The sequence below is a fragment of the Cyprinus carpio genome, chromosome B12, assembly GCF_018340385.1.
Source record: "Cyprinus carpio isolate SPL01 chromosome B12, ASM1834038v1, whole genome shotgun sequence".
Classification (NCBI taxonomy): Eukaryota; Metazoa; Chordata; class Actinopteri; order Cypriniformes; family Cyprinidae; genus Cyprinus; species Cyprinus carpio.
In genome coordinates this window covers 6,977,864-6,992,741 of record NC_056608.1, presented here as the reverse complement: position 1 = coordinate 6,992,741, position 14,878 = coordinate 6,977,864, and the positions used below count along the sequence as shown (strand labels likewise).

Genomic DNA, 14,878 nt, shown 5'->3' with positions numbered 1-14,878 from the left:
AAAAAAAAAATTGGCAAATGTATTATTTTTTTTTAATATATATAGTACTTTAGTTATATTTTGTTTTTTGATTATTGAAAAGTTTATTGAAGAAGTATGTGGGGTGGATTATTACAGTCATAGACCATTTCAGTAGGTACTGTATATTCATGTTCTTTGATTTGAGGTGAAGTGTCTCAGTCATGCTTTAATGGTACATTTACATTTACCATTTTTATTTTTTCAAAAGTAGTTTTTTTTTGTCTAATGAATGTTTACATTGTTTACCTTGAACCTATGAAATGTTTTATATTTGTATATATTAATCTGTACATGAATGTAAGATTAGTTAGCAAGTCTGTACTGTTTGCACTTTTTTATTTATTTATTTTTTTTCCCTGCTAAAGATAAGCTATAGAATGTAAATGGTGACATTATCTGACTTTAAAGTATTTCTTCATTCACAATGTGCACATGATGTTTATTGTTATTTTAAGCTTTGTTTAAAATGCTTTATGTTCAATGAGTTAGTTTGGACTACTTGCCTTCCCATTGGAGAGTACTTGGGGGAACTACATACATATTGTTTTATTCTTTTCTTTCTATAGATCACTTAAATTCTTCTATGTCTGTAGTATGTTTTGACACCAATAAAGTAGAATCGAGCATGACTGAATGCTTGTTCTGTCTTACTAAATTCCAAGCGACGGGTGATATAATGAGAAACAACATAGCCTACTGTGATTTGACGGTCATGATTAAGAAAAGAAAATTAAGTGCTAAATTTAATTTCAGCAAGTAATGTGATTTATAGTATATGCAGCAAACGAGATGTTTTAAAAAAAAAAAAATCTGTTATATCAAATGTTCAGTTTCATACCTGCTGCTCCTTTATTGTCCCCAGATTTCACATATTTTCATTACATGTCACGATATAATTTATTAATCGTTGCCCAGCACTAGTTTTAAAACAATCTCAATTAAGAACTTACTAAAAATAATTTCGGATAGGCTAACAGATGATTCAAATTAAACTACACATATCCCAGAGCATTTTGCTAAATAATTTAGTTATATATACCACTGGTGGTTCACCAATACTAATGGTTATTTTGTTTGGCCACAAGAGTAGGCTATTTTAATTGTGTTAGCCCGCGGACGCCCCTCTGTCCTTCCACAGCGCATTGATATCAGGCATCCCTTTACACTCCGCTCCAGAAACACACAGCAGAGCGTGCGAACACCATCAGACCTCTCATTAATCCTGTTCTATATATATATTTTATATATAGGCTATCTCGGGAGTTTGACATGCTGAGTACCGTACTGAAACAAGTGAAAAGCCACCCGGCTGTAAGTATTTCAGATCTCTTACCGCTGATGCTTCTGTCTGTTGATAATGACGATTCATTCATTCTCAAATTATGCCTCAGAATCGTTTCAGGCGTTGGCTCTGTCGTAAATACACCCTCGTACGCTGCTTGAGGGGTATATTTAATACAAATGTTTGATTTAAAAGCCAAACAGTATATTGAATGACCGCAGTGGAGAAGGCTAAACATGGATTTCGTGTTATTTCATTCACAGTGATGAGATATTGTGGTCATTCTGTGATATGGTGATGAAATTGGCATTGATCAAATGGTTTTCAGTCTATACATTGTGTACGTGACTTCACCATATAACACCAGTGGCTGAGCACGTATACCGGCTGTAGGTCGCGTTATCTGTCATATGACTGTGTTGCAGTGTAATGTTCATCAGCTGTACGTCAAGGGCATTGAGGTGAAATCAATTGTACCGCTTTTAAGTCATTTACCATAACAGCTTTCTATCGAGATTTACAAGACTTAAGCCTAAAATAGTATAGAACCTATTCATAGTAGGTAGCCTATGCGAAGGAATTCGGACATTTATGTATTATGTGATACATATGCTACTTTGTTGTACAGTATCTAATACGCAGCTGCAGTACTGGATTTGTAATAAACTCTAAATATCAAAGAAATGAGCTTTCCGCTTGTAGATGATCTGAATCAACATAAAGACAGTTGTTATTTCCCTCAGATAAGCATGGCGAGGTCTCAGAACCTATTGAACTGCCTACATAGACAGCATTAAATGGGTCATTCTTGGAAACACACCTTTTTCCGGTTTGATAAAGTGATTCTTTAAGAAGAAGAAGAAGAAGAAGAAAAAAAACATTTGTGTGTGTGTGTGTAGCCATGTAGGCCTAGCCTATATCTCAAGTTAAATCACAAAACTCTTGACAGTCTTTTACAGGTTTGATATTAAAAGCGTTTTAGGAAGAGATGAATGCTGATATTTGTAGGCTATACATGATTATATTATTTTTATTGAATACTATTTAACTGAATTAACAAAAATGATGGTAACAGGTTTGACCCCTAAAATAAAAGTCTTTTATTTTATGGACTGCATAACAGGGAGGTTATTGGTTATTCAGCATTTTTTGTCATTGTTTAGCCGTTTATTTATAATTCTGTCTCTCTTTGAAGTTGATTCCTCTCTTCATCTTCATCGGTGGTGGAGCGACCATGTCTATGCTTTACCTGGGCCGCATTGCGCTAAAGAACCCTGACTGCTCGTGAGAACACTTTTAATTACATTATCAAACAGACAAAAATCATTAAATTCCAGTATAATTCAGAGTATATGACTGATTAAATCTGTCAACAGATGGGATCGCAAGAACAACCCAGAGCCTTGGAACAAACTGGGGCCAAATGACCAGTACAAGGTGAAAACAACATTCATGTAGACTTTTAGGCCATTCCTGTGACCATCTTTGTATGTCCATCTATGTTTAGCTAATATAGTCCGTTAAGCTTATTACCAAAGTCCCATTTGGTAATACTGTGTAATAATATAATTTAACCCATAACCTATTTGCCACAGCTCTTCACTGTCAACATGGACTACTCTAAACTGAAGAAGGACAGGCCTGACTTCTGAGCAGAGCCCAGTGAATCAGCTGGGTGTGATAAATGCTGCACTTTCAAGTCTAACATGTCATCAGATACCAGAACTTATCTGTGAATGTGAATCCCCATATTAAATTATTAACACTGAAACTGAAAGGGAGCACATACACAAGCTGTATTATCTGAATGTTATCTTTTGACAGAACACTGATACAAATACTGTCACATCAAGGGAAATTGCATCATCAAACCTGTTTCAATATCATCTGTGCTGAGCTTACTGTTATCCAAATAAACATGACAGACAGCAATAAATAGAAGTGTTTTGTGTGTGTGAAGCATCCAGTTAGATGATTTTATGGAAGACTTTTAAAAATCCCCTATGGGAAAAATACTTTAAGTTTGATAAGTAACACGGGGCCCCCACAGGGAACTGTGCTAACTTCCTTCCTTTTCACAACTTATACTTCAGACTTTAAGTATACAGTTCTGAGTCTTGTCATCTGCAAAAATTCAAAGATGAAAGCCATAGTAGGCTGTGTGGGAAATTAACAAATACAGTAGATTATTACAAGAGCTAAGTTTTTAATTGGAAAAAGTATATTGCAGACTGCTCAAGACTGACACCTACCGACTTTTTAAACAAACATTTATAATTGTAATTATTAAATCCATTATTGTATCCATTATTGTATATTTAGTATATGTAATTAACATAGAAATTATATAATTAAAATAATTTAATATCAAGTGGCTTTATTGGCATAGTAAGACAAATGTATAATTATATGTTGTAAGTTGTAATTTAAGTTGTACATAAATTAATACACATACACAAACACAGTTTTAGTTTTTTCAGTGTTCCATAGTTTTATTTTGTCATTACAATGACTTTTTATTTTACATGTAATAAGGCTTTGTTTGCAAAATATTAATAGAAAATTGTTTTCTATTAATATTTAATAACTATTAATAGTAACTTACCCATACACACGACAGCTTGTGATCTTCAGCCAGGAACATCAGGCCAGTCTGCTGCTGTCCAGGATCTGGTGGTTTGTCTTCGTCTGGCGTCTCAGCTGTGACGTGTCCACTATGGGTGACCCTATCAGTAGTTGTGAAGTAACAAGTAACTCTTAGCATCACTGATGCACACAAGCCCTCACAGCACGTCAAGCTGCAAACCGTGTGAGGGACCCTAGCTTACCCAAAGCCAACCAACCCCAAATTAAACAACCACTCCTAACCAACAACCACGCATAACGCATAACAACCATGTACAGTATCAATGCAAAATGAAAAATGCTAAGAGGAGTCCAGCAGCTGCGCAGAAAACTTTGTCAAGACCATTTCAACGCATTAGCAAACCACTCAAAACATCCTGACAACCACATAGAAAAGCACTAAAAACCAGAACAACCTAGGAAACGCATATCAGTACATCAACATTCACCAAAAACATCCACACAGCAATGAGCTAAATACACTACTAAAATACTAAAATTTACACTACAAACAAAACATACTCTGTAACTATATACAATATGTATACTTCGGGCTCCATGTGACACTGTGATGACTAAGTGTCTGGGCTTTCTTCTGGGCTCCTCGGGAAGTGGCTCTTCACTGTTGTCCACATGAATTCGAAAAGCGAAGCTTCTGATGTTGGTGGAGCAGGTTTCGGTGATCAGGATACATCCATCAGGCTGCTCTTGTCTTACACAGATGCTGCTTACAGTTTTTCTTGATTGCTAACACACTATAACTGATTCATTTTGGTCCAGTTTTCCAAATCATTCATTCAGTTTTCATAACGTTTCTCAAACCATTAAACACATTTCCCCTGTTTTCGCACACGTTCCAATTTGCTCAGTGTTTTCTGCAAAAACACGATCTGAGGCATTTTGCATACTGTGTGTACAATTCTTGGAAATGTGTATAAAGTTTTGAAAAAAAGAGGCAAAGTTTTTAAAATGTGTGTAAGCAATTGAAAAAAAACATCTGTAAGTAGCTAAACTAATGACACACCAGACAGAATCTCAGGATGATATAAAAAAGGAGCACATGTGATTTGGAAAATGAATCCTAGTGGGAGACAACGAGGAAGAGGAGGGGAAAAGAAAATGAAGGGGACTTTATCAAAGAACATTTGTTCCTGATGATATACACAGCACTATAGTTTACCATGTTCTTGTTCACGAGGAAAGCTGGCCTACAGGCTTATCTACAAGGTTTCAATACTTACACATACAGTATAATTACAGTGCATAGTAGCAGCACTTTTACTTTTCTATGTACAGTAAATACTGTAGCACAAGTTGTACACCTTCAAACTCGTACATGTTGAACTGATTTGTAGCCAAGTACTTCTTACATTGTATTTTTGCAGAACTGAGAGATGACTGTCTATTGTGTGTTCATATTCAATTCTTTGGAATTTGACCTTTTCTTTTCCAGTGCTTTTTATCAACTGTAAAATCTCTTTTACAGTACTGTAAAGGAAATAAACTTCTTACTGTAATAAACATTGAGCTGTAAAATGATAACTGATTGCCAAAAGAATGTTTTTGCAACAGTGTTATGAATTGATCTCACTACTGTGTAAGACTATGCTGTAGTGTGTATGTGTTTGAGGGCTTGAGTGGGATGTCTGAAGGCAAAGTTTGTTTGTTTTTCAGCAAGATTCAATGGTTTTGAGTGGAGAGCTTCATTTTGACCTGAAAATAGGAAGTATGGGGAATTGGGTGAGAAGTTATGGATTTGAGATTCAAGAAAAGGAGGCACAATTTCAAGAAATGTGTTTAAGCAATCGAAAAAAAAAATGTAATGTTCAGGCCCAAGCCCAGGGATAGTTCACCCAAAAATTCTGTCATTAATTACTTACCCCCATATTGTTCCAAATCCATGAGACCTTTGTTCATCTTTTTTTTTTTTTTTTTGATGAAATCTGAGTGCTCTCTGACCCTCCATAGACAGCAACACAACTGAAATGTTCAGAGGGACAAACGTAGTTAGGACATCAGTAAAAGAGTCCATGTGACACACACACACACACACACACACACACACACACACACACACACACACACACGTACGTTTGTTTTTGTGAATTGTGGGGACATTACATAGGCATAATGGTTTTTATACTTTACAAACTGTATGTGCTATTGGCCTACACCAACCCTACACCTAACCCTATCCCTTACAGGAAACTTTGTGCATTTTTTACTTTCTCAAAAAAAAAACTAATTCTGTATGGTTTATAAGCGTTTTGAAAAATGGGGAAATGTGTTATGTCCTCATAAGTCACCCTCTCCTTGTAATACCTGTGTCATACCCATGTCATTATACAAAGTTGTGTCCTGATATGTCACAAAAACATGCACACGCACACACACACACACAAATACACACACATACAGTATATATATATTCCTCTTTTGTGTATGTATATTTTGGTGTCTGGGCCAGCATCACCATTTGGAACTGCTCTGTTATTCATGAGTGAATCTCTGTGTTGAATGAATCTTTTAAGTGAATGAATCATTTTTGCTCTGAATTATATCTTTACATTTACATTTACATTTAGTCATTTAGCAAGTGCTTTTATCCAAAGCAACTTAAAAATGAGGACAATAGAAACAATCTAAACCAACAAAAGAGTAAGTGCTTTGGCAAGTCTTGATTAGCCTAGCACAGTACACATAGCAAGGTTTATATATATATATAATAAAGATAAAACAAGTCTTTATAACAAGAACAGAGAATGCTAATGGGTCATTTTTATAATAAATAAAAAGAACACAAGTACTGTAGAAAGAATAGAAAAACAATAGAGAATGCTATGTTAGGATCCATGTTCCCCTGTCTTTGGTTTGGTTGACTCTTATTTTAAAATGTTTAAAATTCTGTGTTCCCTTGTTCCTTTGCCCATCTTGTTAGTTTCTATAGTAATTGATTAGGTCCTCCCTCCTCGTTACCTCATTATCCTGTCAGTATATAACTCAGTCTCACACCACCATTCACTGCCGAGTATTGTTTAGCCCATGTTGTCTCGTTTCCTGCCTTGTCTTGGTTTTGATTCTTGCTTTCTTTTTTTGGATTTACCCTTTGGATTACCCTGTCTGGATATTGTTCACTCATTGAAGACCCACGCTTGCCCTAGGATTATTCTTGTGGCTTTCCCCTTTATATACCTGTTTGCCATTGTTTGACCCATGCCTGTTATGACCACGTCTCTGACCAATAAAATCTTGCTCATGGATCTGCACGTCTCACGTCTCGTCGGCTCAAACGTTACAGAATACTTGGCCACACAAGGATAGAGATGCTTCGGCTTCGAGGATCCAGCGGCTTTTCACACGGCAAGAATTTTGTTAGCCTTTAGGCAGGGTCCACGATCACTGGAGAACTATATTCGAGAATATTTAGCAATCGCACACTATTCAGACTTACCGGACTGTCTTTTGATAGTTTTTTGTGATGGCATTAACCAACCTCTTAGGTCTAAGCTTAGACGCAAGGGTCCACGCTCATCACTCGCTCAGTTTATGGATTATGCTTTGTTGACTGTTGGCTCTTCATTCACTGTGGGTTTCGCGGAGGAAGAATGCGACACCGCACTAACTCATGTAATGGCAGCCGCACTAGAGCACAAGCACAAAATGGCGGTAACAGCTGAGCCTGATTGCAAAATGGCAGCCACAGCTGATCTTCAGGAGTCAAGTCAAGTCGCAGCTGATCTTCCTGAGTCCAGTCAAGTCACTGTCAATCTTCCTGAAGCAAGTCAAGTCACTGTTGATCTTCCAGAGTCAAGTCAAGTCACCGTTGATCTTCATGAGTCAAGTCCAGTCACAACTGTTCTTCATGAGTCAGGTCTTTTGGGGAAGTCGTGGCCTTTGGGGAAGTTGTGGCTTAGTGGTTAGAGAGTTTGACTCCTAACCCTAAGGTTGTGGGTTTGAGTCTTGTGCCGGCAATACCATGACTGAGGTGCCCTTGAGCAAGGCACCGAACCCCCAACTGCTCCCCGGGCGCCGCAGCATAAATGGCTACCCACTGCTCTGGGTGTGTGTTCACTGCTGTGTGTGTGCACTTTGGATGGGTTAAATGCAGAGCACGAATTCTGAGTTTGGGTCACCATACTTGGCTGTATGTCACGTCACCTTCACCTTCGTCAAGTCACAGCTGTTCTTCATGAATCAAGTCAATTCACAGTTGCTCAGTCACATCTCCTCTGACCTTCCAGAGTCTCGTCACTTTTCAGTTGATCATCCAGAGTCTCGTCATGTCACAGCTGGTCATCCAGAGTCTTGTCATTTCACAACTGACCTTCCAGAGTCTCGTCACTTCACAACTGATCATCCAGAGACTCGTCACATCTCAGCCGATAAACCAGAGACTTGTCACGTCTCAGCCGATCGTCCAGAGCCTCGTCACATCTCAGCCAATCGTCCAGAGCCTCGTCGCATCTCAGCTGATCTTCTAGAGTGTCGTCATGTGACAGCTGATCACTGTGTCTCATCTGTTCATCCTGAATCCTATCACTCCCTGTCTGTTGCACCCAGAGCCTTGAGGTCAGCTCTTTAGTCTTCCAGACTGGCTTCCAGCATGGAGGATTCAATGCTGGTGTCAGCACATGCAGCTGGTATCCCTAAACCAGCGCGCTCAACCCCTCCTGTTCAGGAACTAATTCCCTTGCCTGCAGCACTTCCCATGTGAGGGATTGCTTTATGGTGTGTTTGGGCTGGATACACCAACACTGAAACTTTAGAGATGGTGGCGCCCACCAGTGTTAATTTCGTAAACGAAGACGACGACAAAAACTATTCGTTAATGAACATTTTTTCTGTGACTAAGATAAGATGTCTTCGTTAACTAGACGAGACTGGACTATAATGTTATTTGAGGACTACCGGACATTCAAAATGCATCCTATAGTCTATTGTCCTTCAAAATGTGCTTCCCTGTCATTGGATTGCGATCGGATAAGGGGCGTTTGCAAATCTAGTCAGTATAGCAGCCGCAGTGGATGGATAGGCTAATAAAACGTGAACTAGCGATCTGAAACAATGGCCTCAGCAAGGGAAAGGGGTAAGTTAACCTGACGTCTCGTTTTTCCCGGGAGTCACAATTTGTTGTCGATTTAACTTAACGTTGGTGAAGGCAGGATAGGTGGAATCGTGCTGATAGAAGTGTTCTCTCTTGCGCGCGCGCACGCTCCACTTCCTCAGTTTTCATATACAACTCGCGATCAGTTCTCAGCGCTCAAATGCACACACAGCAGTCCAAATGTTTATCATGTCACTTAAATATAGTAGGTTATGGATTAATTGAACGTGAACAGGTGGGTGAAAACTGAACGTGTGTCAGTATTTCATGCATGCCTTCCGTCTTAAAAGGACTGCATTCAAAATTAAATACCTATCTGTCATTAATGTTAACCAACAAAAGATGTTAAATAAACGTATACATGTTAAGTAAAACCTACTGTATCTGAAAAATGAGTTTAATTTGTATCTCTATTGTATCTGTCTTATTGTGCTTCTTTAATATATATATATCTTTAAAAGTTGCTCCTTTTTCACTACTGTTAAAGGGATAGTTCACCCAAAAATGAAAATTGTCATAATTTATTCAAGTTTTTCCAAATTCAGTCCTTGATTCAAATTTCTCATAAGGTTAATTGATTTGGTCTAACGAGAGAAGAATTAATGGTTATTTGTTTAAAGACTACATAGAAAAATAGCTACTAAAATTAATTTTGGTGACTACAGTTTGGCTAAAACTATTGACTAAAAGTAACGACTAAAAGTTGACAAAAATGTGATGACTTTTCGTCGACTAAAACTAGACTAAAACTAGACTAAAACTATGAAAGACTCAAATGACTAAAATGTGACTAAGAATATTAAAGAGGGGGTACAATGGTATTTCATGTATTCAGAGTTGTTCACAGTGTTAAAGAGACGGATTCTCATGCTAAACATGGCCAAAGTTAAAAAAAAATAATTTGGACGAATGACGGAGAATTTCTGTGCCAAAAATGTTACTTCCAGGTTGGTACAAGTTTCGGCTGTTTTTTTTCGATTGTGGATCTAATGATGTAGACGATGGTGGAACTCCTTATATGTGCATTTCTCTAGGAAAAGCGCGCCCACGCACACATCAACCAGAGGAGAGCGAGACCGCGCTCATCAACGCGCTTCATCGGGAAATCGTCGGCAGCACTGCATAGGATTTGTTCGAGAATGTCTCCAAATAAGTGTGTTTTTGGATGTGAGGGAAAGTTTACTGTGTTCAGCTTCCCAAAGATCCGGGGCAGCAAGTGTAGCAAGTGCGTTTGTGTGTTCTCGTCATTTCAGTGACGGTAGGCCTCCAGGAGCTCTACTTTTTCCAGAGAGAATCGGAAACTGTATTTTTCTTTTATAAATATGATAAAACTAAAGACTTTTTGGAGATATGAAGGATGCAGTACTACTCTATAGGTATTCAAGATTAACATGAGATTAGGTGAAACTGTGTATGTTATGTACCCTTTAAGCATTTTCGTCTCAAGATAAAGACTAAGACTAAATCAAAAATGCCTGCCAAAATTAACACTGGCACCCACTGTGATTTCTCCACGATCAGAGAAACCATTACTGAGCTCTCCCTATGCACTGAGGGTACTGCTGTAGAACCTTCAGAAGTGGCGGCATCCGCTGCAGAACATCCAGAGGTGTCAGTAGTATCCACCCTATGAAACTTCGTCCTGTCCTGTCACGGTTATGGAGGCTGTCTGTGAACTCTCGTCCTGTCCTGTCATGGCTATGGAGGCCGTCCACGGATGCACTGCCTGTCATGTCACGCTATGGAGGCCGTCTGTGAAACTTCGTCCTGTCATGGCCATGAAAGCCGTCTATGAACTCTTGTTCTGTCCTGTTATGGCTATGGAGGCTGTCTATGAACTCTCTGTGTTCCCTGCCTCAGTCCCTGAGACCACGAATGCACTGCCTGTGTTGCCTGTCTCTGCTTTCCCTAGGCCCCGGTCTCTGCCATGGGTCCCGGCCCCATCTGCTCCGCCGTGGTGGTCTTCTGTCCCATCTGCTCGGCTGTGGTGGTCGTTTGCTCCGCCCTGGTGGGCTCCAGTTCCATCTGCTCCGGCCTGGTGGACTCCTGTTCTGTCGGCTCCACCCTGGCTTCCTGCTCTGTCGGCTCTGCCTCGGTCTCCAGCCACTCCACTCCCACATGGAAAATTTGATTCTTGCTTTCGTATTTTTGGATTTACCCTTTGGATTACCCTGTCTGGATATTGTTCACTCATTGAAGACCCACGCTTGCCCTAGGATTATTCTTGTGTCTTGCCCTCTATATACCTGTTTGCCAGTGTTTGACCCATGCCTGTTATGACCACGTCTCTGACCAATAAAAGCTTGCACATGGATCCGCCCGTCTCGTCAGCTCAAACGTTACAGTTAGAGACTCTTTTTTTCTTTTTAAAGAAATCCAATAGTTAATTTAGAAATATAATAGAGAGTGCAAGTTTTAGAGGGTCAATTGCTTTTTGTTTTTTTTGTTTTTTTTTTAATAAAAAAGAAAACAAGTAGATAAAATAGAATTAGAATAGAAAGTGCTAGAGTTAGAGGGTCAAATCAAGATGGAAGAGATGTTTTTAGCCGTTTCTTGAAGATGGCCAAGGACTCCGCTGCTTGGATTGAGTTGGACAGGTCATTCCACCAGGAGGGAACAGTTAATGCAAAAGTCAGTGAAAGTGATTTTGTGCCTCTTTGGGATGTCACAAATGTGCCATTCACTTGCAAAATGCAAGTTTCTAGAGTCTGAAGTAATTTTGTGCGAGCAGCTATTGGTAGCCAGTGCAAATTAATGAACATGAGGTGTGACGGGGTTTTTTTTTTTTTTTTTGTCTCATTAAAGAACAGAGATCTTGCAGCTGCATTTTGGATTAGCTGTAGAGATTTGATAGAACTGGCTGGAAGACCTGCCAAGAGAGCATTGTCCATAGTCCAGCCTGGACAGAGCAAGAGCTTGAACAAGGAGTTGTGTTGCATGTTCTGAAAGAAAGGGCCTGATCTTCCTAATATTGTGTAAAGCAAATCTGCAGGACCAGGCAGTTTTAGCAATGTGGTCTGAGAAATTTAGCTGATCATCAATCACAACTCCAAGGTTTCTGGCTGTTTTTGAAGGAATTATGGTTGATGCGCCTAGCTGGATGGTGAAATTGTGATGAAGTGAGGGGTTGTTGAAACCACAAGCAGTTCTGTCTTGGTAAGGTTGAGTTGAAAGTGATGGTCCATCATCCACCAAGGAAAGTCTGTTGATGTAAGCAGTGAAGACATGCTGAGGTGCGAGTAGCTATCGTCGGATCATCAGGATGGAATGAGAGGTAGAGTTGAGTGTCATCAGCATAGCAGTGATAAGAAAAGCCAAGTTTCTGAATGACAGAACCTAGTGATGCCATGCAGACAGAGAAGAGAATTGGTCCAAGAACTGAGCCCTGAAGCACCCCAGTAGCTAGATGTTGCAACTTGGACACCTCACCCCTCCAAGATACCTTGAAGGACCTAGGATCTACTAAGACTCAAACCACTGGAGTGCAGTTCCTGAGATGCCCTTTGCCAATAGTGTTGACAGGAGGATCTGGTAGTTAAATGTATAAAAAGCAGCAGTCAGATCCAGCAAGATAATTATTGAAGATTTGGTAGCTGCTCTTGCCAGGGCTTCAACAACTGAGAGCGAGGCAGTCTCGTTAGAATGTCTACTTCTGAAACCAGACTGGTTGATGTCCAGGAGGTTGTTCTGTGTGAGAAAGGCAGAGACTTGGTTAAACACAACTCATTTTAGTGCTTTTGCAATGAAAGGAAGAAGGGATACCAGTCTGTAGTTCTCTAAAAGAGCTGGATTAGGAGTGGGTTTCTTAAGTATGAAGTTATCCAAGCCTGTTTAAATGCTAAAACAGAAACTGCTGTGTGGGGTTTACTTGATATATGATCTTTTGTTAAAAGCAGCTCAGTGTGGCACTAGCTAATGATAAAATCTTTTTATTAGTGAATGCAAAAAACCCAAAACATTATTACAATAAAGTGAAAGTTTGGTGTACACAGATTAAAGCATGATCTACTTCTGGACTTTGGTTATCGTGACCCTATAAGGTATTTTTAGAGAGATTATGTTGTATATAAAATATTTTATCCAAAAAAAAAAAAAAAAATGTCTTATTACTTACCTTTATTTTGTTCTATATCCATATGACTTACAAAAGGAGATGTTAGGCAGAATAATGTGTCATTCAGTTACTTTTTTATATAACTAATTAAATAGTGAATGAGAATGTCATCTGTCATCCATTTCGTGTGCCAAATATACTGTATTTATTTGTGTTGTAAAAAAAACAAAAAAACCTAAACTATTTATAATTACATAAAATAATTTTCAAAAGCTAATCAGACAGTCTATAGCCTTACAATAGATGGCGCTGTTTACTTTCAAATGAATGTGGTAATTCCTTGATCCAAACCTGTATGGCTTTCTTTAAAATGACAAGAGCATATTAGTAGGTTGGTTATCAGGGATCCCGCGGCCCACTAGAATCTTAAATTCAGTTTATTCAAACGGTCATAAAGATGCTAAACAAAAGATATTTTGGTCAAAAATTTGACATTCTTACCTCAACATCAGTATACACACACACACACACACACACACACACACACACACACACACATACACACACACACACACACACACACACACACACACACACACACAATATATATATATATATATATATATATATATATACATATTATGTATGTATATATATATATATATATATATAAATAATCTGCATGTACCTATTTACAGCCTGACAACCATTCATATAAGATCTTGGAGGTAATGAAATTATCATAGGACTCCTAGCTTATCCCCGATTGGTGGAGTAGGTCTTGTTACAACTCTCCCTATGTTAGAACCATACCCGGTCTCCCCTACTTCTGATAAATTATGACAGTTTTACTTTGTTTATATTGTAATATGTTGTAGAAAGTTGTAAGTGTGAATATTTCCTCTCCATCTCTTTGAATGAGCAGACAGAATAGGACAACAAAGACATTATAGGTTATCTTGTGTACTGTAATTACAAACCACTTGTTTTCTGGTTATTATTGGTATTTTGGATAAACAGTAAGCTGTACCTGATTTTTTTCTTGTGGCTTCTGTCTGGACTGTGCTGTTCCAAGAAGTAAATTTGTTTTGCCCCAAAAGCACCCAATATGTGTTAGCCTATGTGTACAGTAATCCTCCACTACAAGGACCTATTACCATGAGATATTATAAACAGTTGTAAAATATCTGTCCACGTGCCAGAACGGCCTGTCAGAGAGAGAGCTACCACATTGGAGCCCCATGTTTTGGAATGGTTCAATAACCCAGGGACCATATATAGCAGGGAGAATGACGAGATATCACCTGTTAGATAACTTTACAACACAATCATCCTTAAATTGTGATATTCTACCCTTAATTATCTCAACCTGCACCAATTAAATTCAAGGAAATCAAGTTTGTCAGGTAATTATTGTAAATTATTATATTATAGATATTTACAATAATTTATGATGTATGGATAATCAAGTTACTTCAAAGTGAAGCTGTGATCAATTTAGAGGCCTTACTAATTTGGGTATCAAAGGTGATGTTATTAGGTTTTAAGATGGAATGTGGGTCATGCAATACCATGTGCTTTTGGAAGGGGGCGATATTTTGCAAGCTTACTGCCATTGTTGCAGATGAAAATACATAAATATACAGTACAAAATTAAAGCTCTGTAACCTCTTATAATAATGAAATGTTAATGTTGTGTTACATCAGCATTTAAATATACAGTAACAAAGAATGGTTATGTAATAATGGCATTGTAATAAAAACTGTATTTGTAATAATATGCTTATTTCAG

The 14,878-nt window shown here is 38.4% G+C and overlaps 1 protein-coding gene across 1 annotated transcript; it reads left to right on the top strand.

Annotated features, from left to right (window-relative positions):
* Positions 1-1,177: 1,177 nt before the first annotated feature.
* LOC109059786 (cytochrome c oxidase subunit NDUFA4) lies at positions 1,178-3,239 on the top strand. Its single transcript, XM_042735131.1, has 4 exons — positions 1,178-1,332; positions 2,499-2,587; positions 2,680-2,740; positions 2,899-3,239. Exons 1-4 carry the CDS (start codon positions 1,291-1,293, stop codon positions 2,953-2,955), a joined length of 249 nt encoding a protein of 82 aa, XP_042591065.1. The 5' UTR covers positions 1,178-1,290; the 3' UTR covers positions 2,956-3,239.
* Positions 3,240-14,878: the final 11,639 nt, after the last annotated feature.